Source organism: Ursus americanus, chromosome 12 (assembly GCF_024610735.1).
Source record: "Ursus americanus isolate L20-20 chromosome 12, mUrsAme1.1.p, whole genome shotgun sequence".
Lineage (NCBI taxonomy): Eukaryota > Metazoa > Chordata > Mammalia > Carnivora > Ursidae > Ursus > Ursus americanus.
The window spans coordinates 70,937,614-70,950,187 of record NC_142138.1 but is presented as its reverse complement, the minus strand read 5'-3'; the positions used below and the strand labels follow the sequence as shown (position 1 = coordinate 70,950,187).

Below are 12,574 nucleotides of genomic sequence, written 5' to 3'. Positions count from 1 at the left end.
AACACATACTTTAGATGTAATATCTATTACACTGTATTCTTAGGATTAAGCAACCTAGAGAAAAGAAAACATTATTCAGAAAATTATGAAAAAGAGAAATAACACACAATACTGTACTATATTTATTGAAAAAAATCCATGTACAAGTGGACCTGTGCAGTTCAAACCTGAGTTGTTCAAGGGTCAACTGTATTTCCTGTCATTTGGTTAACTTATTAACAATAGTAGTAAAGGCCTGTATTGCTATTTTAAAGAGTTGTTGTGAGTGTCTCTGTATCTTTTCTCACATCCTTAGTTCTGAGAATGTATTTATAAATTTCAAATTGTTGAATCAAAGTTCATCATAGTTTTTAGGATTTTGATATTTTTCTTGGATTAGCCATCAAGAAATGTTGTATAAGTTTATATTTCCATTAGAAGTGCATACAGTGGTCTTATTTTTGGTTATAACCGTTTACTCCTCTATTGTTAGGTATTTATTATGGTCTCTATTTTTTTGTGATTACAAACAGTGCTTGGTGAACGTTCTCAGGCATTGTATCTGTACCCACTGTGTAAGCATATCTTCCGTAGAAAGTGAGATTGTTTGGATCAGGCATTTAAAATTGAATAGACCGTGTCACCTAATAGATTGCTCTGAGTAAGTGCCCGCCAATAGTTCTTTCCCCATATTCTTGCCAACTTTAGGTACTGTTGAACTTAAATCTAATTTTTATAGGCATTTTTTCAGTTGTTAGTTACTGAAAATAATGATTTTTATCACTTGATATAGCCTTAGAATTTTTTTTAAACTTATAAATAGGGACCTATATATATATACACACACACACACACACACACACACACACACGTGTATGTACACATACACACCACTGTCCAGAGGATTCTTTGATTTTTACAGATGTGGAAACCAAGTCCTAGAGAGTCTAAATAATGTGCTTAAGGTCGAATAGTTGATAAGTGACTAAACTGGATTTGAATTGTCTAGGTTTCAAAGTTTGTGTCCTTCCTACTGTGTTCTGTGGCTTTCCTTATATTTCTTTCTTTTTTTTTTTTTTATTAGAGAGAGCACGAGCAGGGGGAGGGGCAAAGGGAGAGGGAGCAGGACAAGCAGACTCCCTGCTGAGGGGGGAGCCTGATGTGGGACTTGATCCAAGGACCCTGAGATCATAACCTGAGCCAAAGTCAGGTGCTTAACCAGCTGAGCCACCAAACCAGCCCTGTGTATTTTTTAAAAAATAATCCATCAAGTTAGCAACCATGTGGCTAAATTTTTCTTTGATCCTAGGGTGTTCCAAGGTTTCTGAGGAGCATGTCACGACACACTGACATGACCTAGTCTTCTTCTTCTTCTTTTTTTTTTTTTTTTTTAAAGATTTTATTTATTTATTCGACAGAGATAGAGACAGCCAGCGAGAGAGGGAACACAAGCAGGGGGAGTGGGAGAGGAAGAAGCAGGCTCATAGCGGAGGAGCCTGATGTGGGGCTCGATCCCACAACGCTGGGATCACGCCCTGAGCCGAAGGCAGACGCCTAACCGCTGTGCCACCCAGGTGCCCCATGACCTAGTCTTCTTGACTCCTTAAATGGACCCTTGATTTCTGAGCCCACCCAGGGCTGTGTACAAAGTTTATATATATAATATTTAATATTTTATCATATATACTTGTTTAATAATAATATTTATATTTTAATTATTAAATTATAAATACTATTTAATATACATTTAACACATTTAATATATATTTATATTTAACATATATTGATTTTATTTACTTTAGATATTTACTTCAGATATTTATTTACTTCAGATGCTTTTAGTATTCAGGGGTGCCTGGGTGGCTCAGTCGTTAAGCGTCTGCCTTCAGCTCAGGGCGTGATCCCGGAGTTCTGGGATCGAGCCCCGCATCAGGCTCCTCCGTGGGAAGCCTGCATCTTCCTCTTCCACTCCCCCTGCTTGTGTTCCCTCTCTCGCTGGCTGTCTCTCTCTCTCTGTCAAATAAATAAATAAAATCTTTAAAAAAAGAAAAAGATACTTTTAGTATTCAAATTAAAATATTAACCCGTGCTAATGGAGGAAAAAATTGGGTATAGACTGGTAACCTCAGTTACATGTGTCATGTGTATTCTTCCAAAAAATTTTCATGCATAGATAAGCATGCATTAATAGATCCAATTTGCCTAGCCACCTCCTTTTTGCACAATGCAGACAACTCTGTAACTTTTTTTATCTTATATTCTTGAAATGCTAATCTAAGTTTAGGGATGAGACTTCAGAATAGAGTGAATTAAAAATGTTCCATCTTCGGGGTGCATGGGTTGAGCTGTCAGTTAAGTGTCTGACTCTTGGTTTCAGCTCAGGTAGTGATCTCAGGGTTCTGGGATTGAGCCCCATGTTGAGCTCTGCACTCAGCACAGAGTCTGCTGGAGACTCTCTGCACCTCCCCCTGCATGCATGCTTTCTCTCTCTTTCTCAAATAAATAAATAAATCTTTTAAAAAAAAGTTCTGTCTTCAAACCCAGTTTTTCTGTAAGCCTTTGGTTTAGTTGTATTGGTATATTGTGTACTTATTACATTAATAACATAGCAAGAGAGAATAAGTTTTAAGCAATTCCGTATTGTTTCACTTAGTGTACAATGTGCTTGAGAAAGTTAGAAAGTTGTCTTTTCCTGCTCCCTCCTTTTAAACCAGTTTTAAAACTTGTCTGGCTCCTGGTTACCAATAGCCACCTCCTCCGATAATTATATTGTAAAAAACTGGTTTTTTGGGGGTATTGATTTGGCTTTTATAATTTACCTGTTTCTCTTGTTTTCCTTGCCCTGTCTACCTAACAAGCATTTCCTTGACTCTTGATTTTTTTTTTTTAAAGATTTTATTTATTTATCCAACAGAGATAGAGACAGCCAGCGAGAGAGGGAACACAAGCAGGGGGAGTGGGAGAGGAAGAAGCAGGCTCATAGCAGAAGAGCCTGATGTGGAGCTTGATCCCAGATCGCCGGGATCACGCCCTGAGCCGAAGGCAGACGCTTAACCGCTGTACCACCCAGGCGCCCCGACTCTTGATTTTTAAGGAACTTTTTATTTATATGTGAGAGGGAGGCCATGGGTTGAGACAGAGGAGGAGCACAGGGATAGTTTTTATAATGGTTTAGTCCTACACTGGGCAGTGGATTCAAGAGTGTTTATCATTACACTTTATAACTTTTAAATATATGTAATATTTTATAAAAGCCACTGTTAAAATATAATTAAGGTGAATATTATTTTGCAAGAGTGAATGGGGGGCACCTGGGTGGCTCAGTTGGTTGAGCATGCGATGCTTGGTTTCAGCTCAGGTCATGATCTCAGGGTCCTGAGATTGAGCCCTGCTTCGAGCTCTGTGCTCAGCAGGGATTCTGCTCAAGACTGTCTCGCTTTCTCACGCTCTCTCGTTCTCTCACGCGTGTGCGCATTCTCTCTCTCTCTCTGTCTCTTGGGGTGCCTGGGTGGCTCTCAGATGGTTAAGTGGTTGCCTTCGGCTTAGGTCATGATCCGGGGGTCCTAGGATGGAGCCCCCTGTTGGGGAGCCTGCTTCTCCTTCTCCCTCTCCCTCTCCAGCTCCTCCTGGCTTGTGCTCTCTCTTGCTCTTGCTCTATCTTAAGTAAGTAAGTAAGTTAATTAATTAATTAAAATCTTTTTAAAAAATTAAAAAGACTCTCTCTCTGTCTCCCTCTGCTCCTCTCCCTGGTCACACACACTCAAATTTTTTTTCCTCTCTCTCTCTCTCAAATAAATCTAAAATAAATAAATAAATAAAAGAATAAATAGGGGAGGAGAAAGAAAAGGGTGGGGATATGGGCACAGTTTTGTTCTATTTTCCAAAATAACTGTTTCACGGATAATGATAGTTGATTTTTTAAAAAATGTAATCCTCTCCTATATGATGGGGATAGAATAGTTTTTCAGCAGATGATACTGGGACAACTGGATACTTTTTCCACACAGAAGAGGATGAATTGGCACTTCTACTTCATACCATTTATAAACATTAACTAAATGGTCAAAGACCTAATCAATGTAAGAGCTAAGACTGGAAAACTTTTAGAAGAAACATAGGTGTAAGTCTTTATGACCTTGATTTAGGTAGTGGTTTCTTTTTTCTTTTTTTTTTTTCTCCTTTTTTAAAAATTTATTTGAGTGGGGGAGGAAGCATCTCAAGCAGACTCTGTGCTCCTAGGTAGTGGTTTCTTAGGATAGCAAAAGCATATGTAACCATAGAAAAAAATAGATAAATTGGACTTCATAAAAATTAAAACCTTTTATGCTTCAAAGGGCATAATCAAGAAATTCACCATAACCCATAGAATGGGAGAAAAATTTTGCACATAATATATCTGGTAATGGACATGGCATTTAGAATATATAAAGAACCATTACAATTCAGTAATAAAAAGACAGTCTGGGGCACCTGGGTAGCTCAGTTGGTTAAGCGGCTGACTCTTGACAGCCATGATCTTGGTCCTGGGATTAAGCCACACATTGGGCTCTGTTCTCAGCAGGGAGTCTGCTGCAGGAGTCTCTCCCCACCCCCCCTAAATAAATAAATACATTTTAAAAAATTGTTAATTTATTTGACAGAGAGAGAGAGGGCGCATGCTTGAGCACAAGGAGGGGAAGGGGTAGAGGGAGAGGACGAAGCAGACTCCCCATCAAGCAGGGAGCCTGACACAGGGCTCGATCCCAGAACCCTGGAGCATGACCCAATCTGAAGGCAGACGCTTAACTGACTGAGGCACCCAGGCACCCCTAAATAAATCTTTAAAAAAAATAATAACAAAAAGACCATTTCTTAAATGGGCAAAGGATCTGAGTAGACATTCTCCAAAAAGAGTGTATAGATACCTGTAAGCACATGTAAAGATGTTCAGCATGATTAGTCATTAAGGAAATGCACATCAAAACCACAGTGAGATACCACTTCACACCTGCCAGGATCCTGTAGTCAAAAAGATGGACAAATAGCAAGTCTTGATGAGAATGTAGAGAAATTGGGACTCTCCTGTATTGCTGGTGAGAATGTAAAACTGGTGTGGCCAGTTTGGAAAATAGTTTCGCAGTTTCTCAAAAAGTTAAACATAGTTATATGGTTTAGCAGTTCTCCTAGCTATATACCCAAAACATCACACAAACGCCCTGTTCAAATGTTCATAGCAGCATTATTCATTATAGCCCCCAAATGGAAATAACCTGAGTTGTTGAATGGATAAGCAAAAGGTGATACATTTGCACAATGGAACATTATTAGGCCATTAAAAGGAATGAAATACTGTAATATGAATAACCTTGAAAACGTAGTGCTAAATGAAAGAAGTCAGATGCAAAAGGCAACATATTTTAGGAGTCCATTTATATGAAATGTCCAAAATAGGCAATCCTCTAGCGACAGAAAATAGATCTGCGATTGCCAGGGCTGGGGGAGAAGAGAATGGGGAGTAACTGCCAATGGCTTTAAGATTTCTTCTTGGGATGATGAGCATGTTCTGGAATTAAATAGAAGTGAGAGTTGCACAAATCCTGTGACTATACTAAAAACCTCTGAATTGTATATTCACATGAATAATGTGTATGGTATGTGGATGATATCCACGTACCTCAGTGAAGCTCTTTTTAAGAAGGCGTCAGGAATAAAATTTTGGAAAGTTTTTACAATTCTTTTTGTTCTTTAGAACATATCACTCAGCATTTAGAAATTACTTACATAGTTCTGACTGATCATACACTTGCTTTGGAAAGAAATATTATGTAGTAGAATAAATCACTGCCTAATTCTGTGCTGTGAATGATGTGAATTTAATGTTACAGGTTTCTTACTCTAGAGATATGTTTTTCAACTCCTGTTTGGCTCATTTTGACTCCATTTAGCCCTCTTTGGATCTTAGGGCTACATAAGGAAACAAAGAATAAAGGAACACATCAAGACCTTCAGATTTGTAAAGCAGGACATATTGTAAGAGAGGCTGCTGAATCTCTTCCCCTTATTTAATCAGTTTATGGCTGTGGTACCTAGTTCAGACTTCGAGGCAGGCTACTGATTGGTTAATTCTCTTATAGGCTTTTTAAGCCTAAGGATTCTGGTTGCCTCTTTCATCCCCTGGAAGTAGAACTTCGTAAAACCCATGGATTGTCAGAATTTCTCTAAGGACAGGGGGCGCCTGGGTGGCTTAGTCGTTTAGCGTCTGCCTTCGGCTCAGGGTGTGATCCCAGAGTCCTGGGATCAAGCCCCACATCAGGCTCCTCCGCTGGGAGCCTGCTTCTTCCTCTCCCACTCCCCCTGCTTGTGTTCCGTCTCTCACTGGCTGTCTCTCTGTCAAATAAATAAATAAAATCTTAAAAAAAAAGAATTTCTCTAAGGACAGATTTAATAAGAATGTAGAAAGCAGGGGCACCTGGGTGGCTCAGTCGGTTGGGCATCTGCCTTTGGCTTGGGTCACGATCCCAGGGTCCTGGGATTGAGCCCTGTGTTGGGTTCACTGCTCGGCAGGTTGTCTGCTTCTCCCTCTCCCTCTGCTGCTCCCCCTGCTTGTGCTCACTTGTGCTGTCTCTCTCTCTGTCAAGTAAATGGATGAAATCTTTAAAAAAAAAAAATGTAGAGAGCATTTAAAATAATTCATTAGAATTCATTGGAGTTATTAGAAAGATTTGTAGAATGTGGATGAGGGAGGTATAGAAAAAACAAAGTTGGCCATAGTTAATAATTGAAGCTGAGTGGTGGGTACATGGGGGTTCATTATGGTATGCTATTTTTATATGTATTTGAACTTCTCCATAATAAAACATTTAAATTAAAATAGTAAATTGCCAGTATAATTAGCAGAGATAGAACTTGTAATTTTTTATCTGTGTCAGCCTCATAATCACTAGTCAGCTGGCCTAGTAACTATGAGGTCTAGTCCCCTGATGGACATTCATTTTCTGGAAGAGAGTGGGCCAAACCATTCTTGGCCCATTAATAGCCACCTATATACCCACTCCAGTGGTCTGGCTTTGTAGCTAACTGCAGTGACTCCATCTGTCAAAGTAGGACATACAGTTCATAGGAACCCATTCCATTCTGGCTATGTGAGGTAAAAATTTAAGGCAATATCTTACTTGAATCTCTGATTGAGGTATATTGACACTCAAATTTTCTGTCTGGTTTTGGAGCAGTCTCTGTAAATCAGCAAATTTAGTATTAATGACTTTTTTGCCAAATGTAAATAGACTAAAACATTTATAAAATTACTGTTCTCGGAGATGGAAGGAACCTAAAGTGGTTCAATAATAGTCAATTTATTAATAATTTTATGACTATATTTTATGAAGATAATATTATCTTCTGAAGTCATACCATTTTTACTGGATGTTGGTTAGTTTTTGACCAAGTCTTTTCTTTATCAGATCTGATGTCAAAAAAGAGAAAGAAGAATTAGTCTGTTAGCCTCTGTTCCCATACTGTAGGAGACAGTGGTTCTTTAGAGAGTCTGTTGCATTTCTGAGTTTGACTCACTAGGAAGAGGTGCGATTCTTTAGATTCTGTGTGCTTGCTGAATTGTTTCTTGATGTATATGCTGCTTTTAAAAAGATTAAAAGTGGATTAGCTAACAACAAATTATATTGACAGAATAAGTTTTACCTAATTAAAATATGGAAAAAGAAATTATGTTACTTTGTTTTGCTAATTTGGTGTGGAGAGATTATGTTAAATCATATATTAATATTGTCAGAGTCAAAATGATAGCCGTGTAGATGTCTTACTACATTAAGACATCCCTGGTTAAGATGTATATGGGGGAGATGTTAGTGAGCCTTCCCTATCTACAGTGTTTCTGTTAGTTGTAGATTTGGGTGAAGCTTAAATTTGGGGGGAGTTTGGTGACGTTAAACCTGAGGTGAGTGTGACAGTCTTGGATATTTTGATATTGGGGATACCATTTCTTATCTGAGATCATAATGTTTCTTATAAAATGTGGGTTTGTTTTTTCTTACATTTTTTTTTTCTTTCTTCCTTTTACCCTTCAGCTGGCAATTCTTTGGTTCAACAAGGTGGACAGCCACTCATCCTAACCCAGAATCCAACCCCAGGTCTGGGCACAATGGTTACTCAACCAGTGCTGAGGCCTGTCCAGGTCATGCAGAATGCCAATCATGTGACTAGTTCTCCTGTGGCCTCACAACCAATATTCATCACTACGCAGGTGAGTAGGACTCTGAATTCTGGGGCTGGGTAGGGAAGGAGAGAAAGACTGAAACTTCGGAGGCTCTAACTTAGAACTCTGAGTACTGTCTTTTGACCTGACTTTCTCATTTGCTGTTTTTTAATTTGATACTGGTTTTTATAGAAAGCCGAACATAACCCAGCTGGGTAATTTCCTCTTCCTATCCTTTAGAGGGCTGTTAAGTAATTTGATTGAGATCTGGGCAGAAATTAGTGGGAAAGCTTAAATTAGGAAGCCTTAACACTTGGCCTTCAACACTTCCTGCCCTTTGTTGGGCTGTTTTTCAGAGTTTTTCAAGAGTTAGTTGACTCTTGAAATCTGTGTGTGAAATTGGTAAAGTGCAGGGAAAACCTTGGGAGAAAAGGAGGAAGATGACTTATTTAACATAAAATGTGAGTCGAAGTTGAAAGCCTAATGCTGAATGTGGAACATAAAGGCAAGTGCTTCTCTGCCTGTGGCTTCCTGAGTTATAAACTCTTCTCTTAAAAATTTGCCAGAGGTTTATGGCCTTTGAAGTGGACTTTGGGAACAATTTCTTAATTGTTTTGTGTTGAATCACTCCGGTGAATACTCTTAGTGTCTTTTTTTTTTTTTTTTTTTCCCCCCTTCTGTGCCTTTATCAGTTTAGGGGCCAGTTTGTGGATGAGGTATTTTTTAAGCTGAGGGTCTCTTAAGACAGGAAGTAGGTTTTCATTTTTGCTCATATGTACAAAAGCTTATTCTTCAGTTTTGATATTGGTCACTCAAAAGTTTGCCAAAATTCCTAGATTTCTCCATCTCAGTGTGTGAATTTTTAGGATGTAGTCTTATTGCAGTCTCTGCTAGTGTTAGTTGATCTCCATGTTAAAGATCATTTTGCTTTCTAATGCAGGGATTTCCTGTAAGAAATGTCCGGCCTGTACAAAATGCAATGAATCAGGTTGGGATTGTGCTGAACGTACAGCAAGGCCAAACGGTTAGACCAATAACACTAGTCCCAGGTAAGGAAAAATGTCTACCCATTCGAAATAAACTGGCATCCAGATTTGTTTTTCTTGTCTCAAAATGTTCTTGGTCATTTAAAAAATGTGTTTAAGGAAAATCTAAAAATACAAAGATCATACTGATTTAAGCCCAATTTTTAAAAAACTGTTTCTAACCTTTGGCCAGGGTGGTGGTTTTGTTTATTTTTGTTTTTGACTTTTTACCACCCTTCAAACAGGGTTTACATAGTCATTTTTCTGCTTCTGGTGTTTTAGTCAGCTATTAAGTTTGTTATCCTGACAGAGTATTATTAATGCAAACTCCCAAATTCCATATTTCTTACAAGTCTACTCACTTACATGGTGGGATTATAAACTTTATTTTGCTTTAATTTTATAGCATAGATTTTGGATATATGTTAAACAAATGACCTACCCTTTGATGATTAATTTGCCAATGCCTAGTTAGTATTTTTTTTTTAAGAAACTAGATTGAAAATAATTTTTTAAAATCTTGTAATTTTCCCCATAGTTCTTTACTTAGTGTCTGTAAGTTTACTACAATTCAGGCCAAAAAATATCTTAATTTAGTTGTTGTAAGGATGTCTCCATAAGCTTCTCTTCCTAATTGTTGTTGTTGTTCTCAGAGCCCACACAGTGTTTTTGGCCTTAAGTCTCATGAATTTAACTTACCTAGTTTCTAATACTTCTTATATATTTGTCAGTGGAATTGTTTACAGCTGAGCCAGGAGATTCACCTCTGGGACATCTTAGTAGAATGGCATAGTCCGTCTAAGTTCATATAAAAGAATGGAAGACTCCTTAGTATCCTGAGAAAGTAGGATTGGTTTTTTTAGGATACATCTGCCCTTTGGCCTATATATACGCACACTGCTTCCTGCTCTGTACTCATCCTTGCTCTTCCAGTATTGAGGTCAAGCTACTCCTGATTATATTCTTGGGATTGAAAAGGCAGTGTGGTAAGGTGTTTGGGGAAGAGTTGATAGGAATCTTCTTTCTTCAATTTAATAGGACTGATTCCTTAGGATAAGATCTTTTATCACCTTGGATTGTATTGTCTTAGACATTAGAGTCTGTGCTACTCTTGTTAACCTCTGATAGCCACCAAACACTTTGGGGAAATAATCTTTTTTTATTCCAGTATTTTCAGTAAAGACAGGTGGAATGTATTAGAGGTGAGTTCATTGACTGAGCTTTGGTACTTTTCTTTGTCTCTCTTTTGAAGCCCCAGGTACCCAGTTTGTTAAGCCGACAGTTGGAGTCCCACAAGTGTTCTCTCAGATGACCCCAGTGAGGCCAGGCTCCACAATGCCTGTGCGGCCCACCACCAACACCTTCACCACTGTCATCCCAGCTACTCTGACCATTCGAAGCACCGTCCCGCAGTCCCAGTCCCAGCAGACCAAGTCCACACCCAGCACCTCCACCACTCCCACTGCCACACAGCCGACCTCACTGGGGCAGCTAGCTGCTCAGCCTCCAGGCCAGTCCAGCCAGACCCCCAATCCCAAGCTAGGTGAGCCCTGGGAAGTGGAGATGGCAGTGCTGGGCGGGGCAGTGGGTGGAGAACAGATGATTATCACTTGGCCAACATAGCTCCCTCCTTCCCCTCTCCACCTGCAGTGAGTATTGCCAGCTTTGTCACTGTGAAGCGACCTGGGGTTACAGGTGAAAATAGCAATGAAGTAGCCAAACTGGTGAATACCCTTAACACCATCCCTTCCCTGGGCCAGAGTCCTGGGCCAGTGGTGGTGTCCAACAACAGCTCTGCCCATGGCTCCCAGAGAACCAGCGGACCTGAGTCTTCAATGAAAGGTACAGTAACCTAAAAGACGGAGTATCCAGTCATTCAGAAACATTAATAAAGTATTTGTTATGCTTTGAAAATAGAGACATAGAATATAGTTGCCATAGTCTGTTCTTAGAAGAAACGTTAGTGTAGGAAAGGGGGGATAGCTACTGTGAGAAGTATAACTAAATCAGCCATAAGGGAATAATTCTGTGTTTCTTATGCTGTGGAGATGAGTGAGATGGACCAGTTGATCAGAGATGGGTGGGATAATAATAATAATAATAATAATAATAATAATAATTTTTAAAAAAAGCTTCACAGAGGGTGAATTTCTGCACAAGGTTTTAAAGTTGGGATTTGGTAGAGAGGTTTTCAGGTGTAGACAGGATATGAGCATAAGGGTTTTCAATGGTCTAGAGCAGAGGTCAGCAAACTTTGTCTCTAAAGGATCAGATAGTATTTTAGGCTTTATGCACTAAATATGGTCTCTGCCACAACTACTCAGCTGTGCCATTGTGGTCCAAAAGCAGCCACAGACAGTATAGAAACAAATGACCATGACCGTGCTCCACTAAAACTGTTCATGGACTCTGAATTATATGTAATTTTCATGTATCAGAATATCTTCTTTTGCTTTCATTCCAACCATTTAAAAATGTAAAAACATTTAACAAATGGTATTGGAAAAATCAAGACATCCACATCCAATAAAGTTGGACCCAAATACCATATATAAAAATTAACTCATTGAACCAAAGACCTAAACATAAGAGCTAAAACTATAAAAGAAGAAAATGGGGAAAACTTCATGACGTTGTATTTGGCAATGATTTCTTGCATATGACACCAAAAGCATGGGGAGCAAAGGAAAAATACAATAGCAGGTATAATAATAATAAATAAATGAGACTACGTCAAATTTTAAACTTTTATGGTGTCAAAGGACACTATGAACAGAGTGAAAAAGCAACCCAGTGAATGGGAAAAAATATTTGCAAATCATAATCTGATAAAGGGTTAACATCTAGAATATATAAAGCACAACTCAACGATAAAAAAACAAACAACCCAATTAAAAACTGGGCAAAGATCTTGAAGAGACCTTTCTCCAAACAAGATATACGAATGGCTGTTAAGCACATGAAAAGATGCTCACCATTACTAATGATTAGAGAAATGCAAATCAAAACCATGTTGAGATACCACTTCACACCCATCAGAATCAAAACGACGAGTGCTGGTGAGGATGTGTAGATATTGGAGCCCTTGTTCATTGCTCGTGGAAATATAAATTGGTATGATGGTCTCTCAGAAAGTGAAATATAAATTTACCATCTGACTCAGCAATTCTCCTTCTGGGGTGTGACCCCGAAGAAGGTACTCAGGCAGGTATTTATATACCCATGTTCATAGCAGCATTATTCATCATAGCCAAAAGGTGGAAGCAGTCCAAGTGAGCATCAGCCGATGAATAAATAAACAAAATATGGTATATACATATAGTAGCATATTGTTCAAGGAAGGAATTCTGACACATGCTGCAACATTCATGAACTCTGAGGA

At 38.8% G+C, this 12,574-nt stretch overlaps 1 protein-coding gene across 4 annotated transcripts in view; it reads left to right on the top strand.

The window, feature by feature from the left end:
- Positions 1-12,574, top strand: part of POGZ (pogo transposable element derived with ZNF domain) — a 47,514-nt gene that overhangs the window by 18,343 nt on the left and 16,597 nt on the right. For 2 of the 4 annotated variants that reach the window (XM_045790544.2, XM_045790541.2), the window contains 4 exons: positions 8,040-8,215; positions 9,108-9,216; positions 10,445-10,735; positions 10,843-11,034. In XM_045790544.2, coding sequence (XP_045646500.1) covers positions 8,040-8,215; positions 9,108-9,216; positions 10,445-10,735; positions 10,843-11,034 — 768 coding nt within the window. Of the gene's footprint in view, positions 1-8,039; positions 8,216-9,107; positions 9,217-10,444; positions 10,736-10,815; positions 11,035-12,574 lie in introns of all 4 variants that reach the window. The other 2 variants (XM_045790542.2, XM_045790540.2) reach the window with 1 other exon arrangement.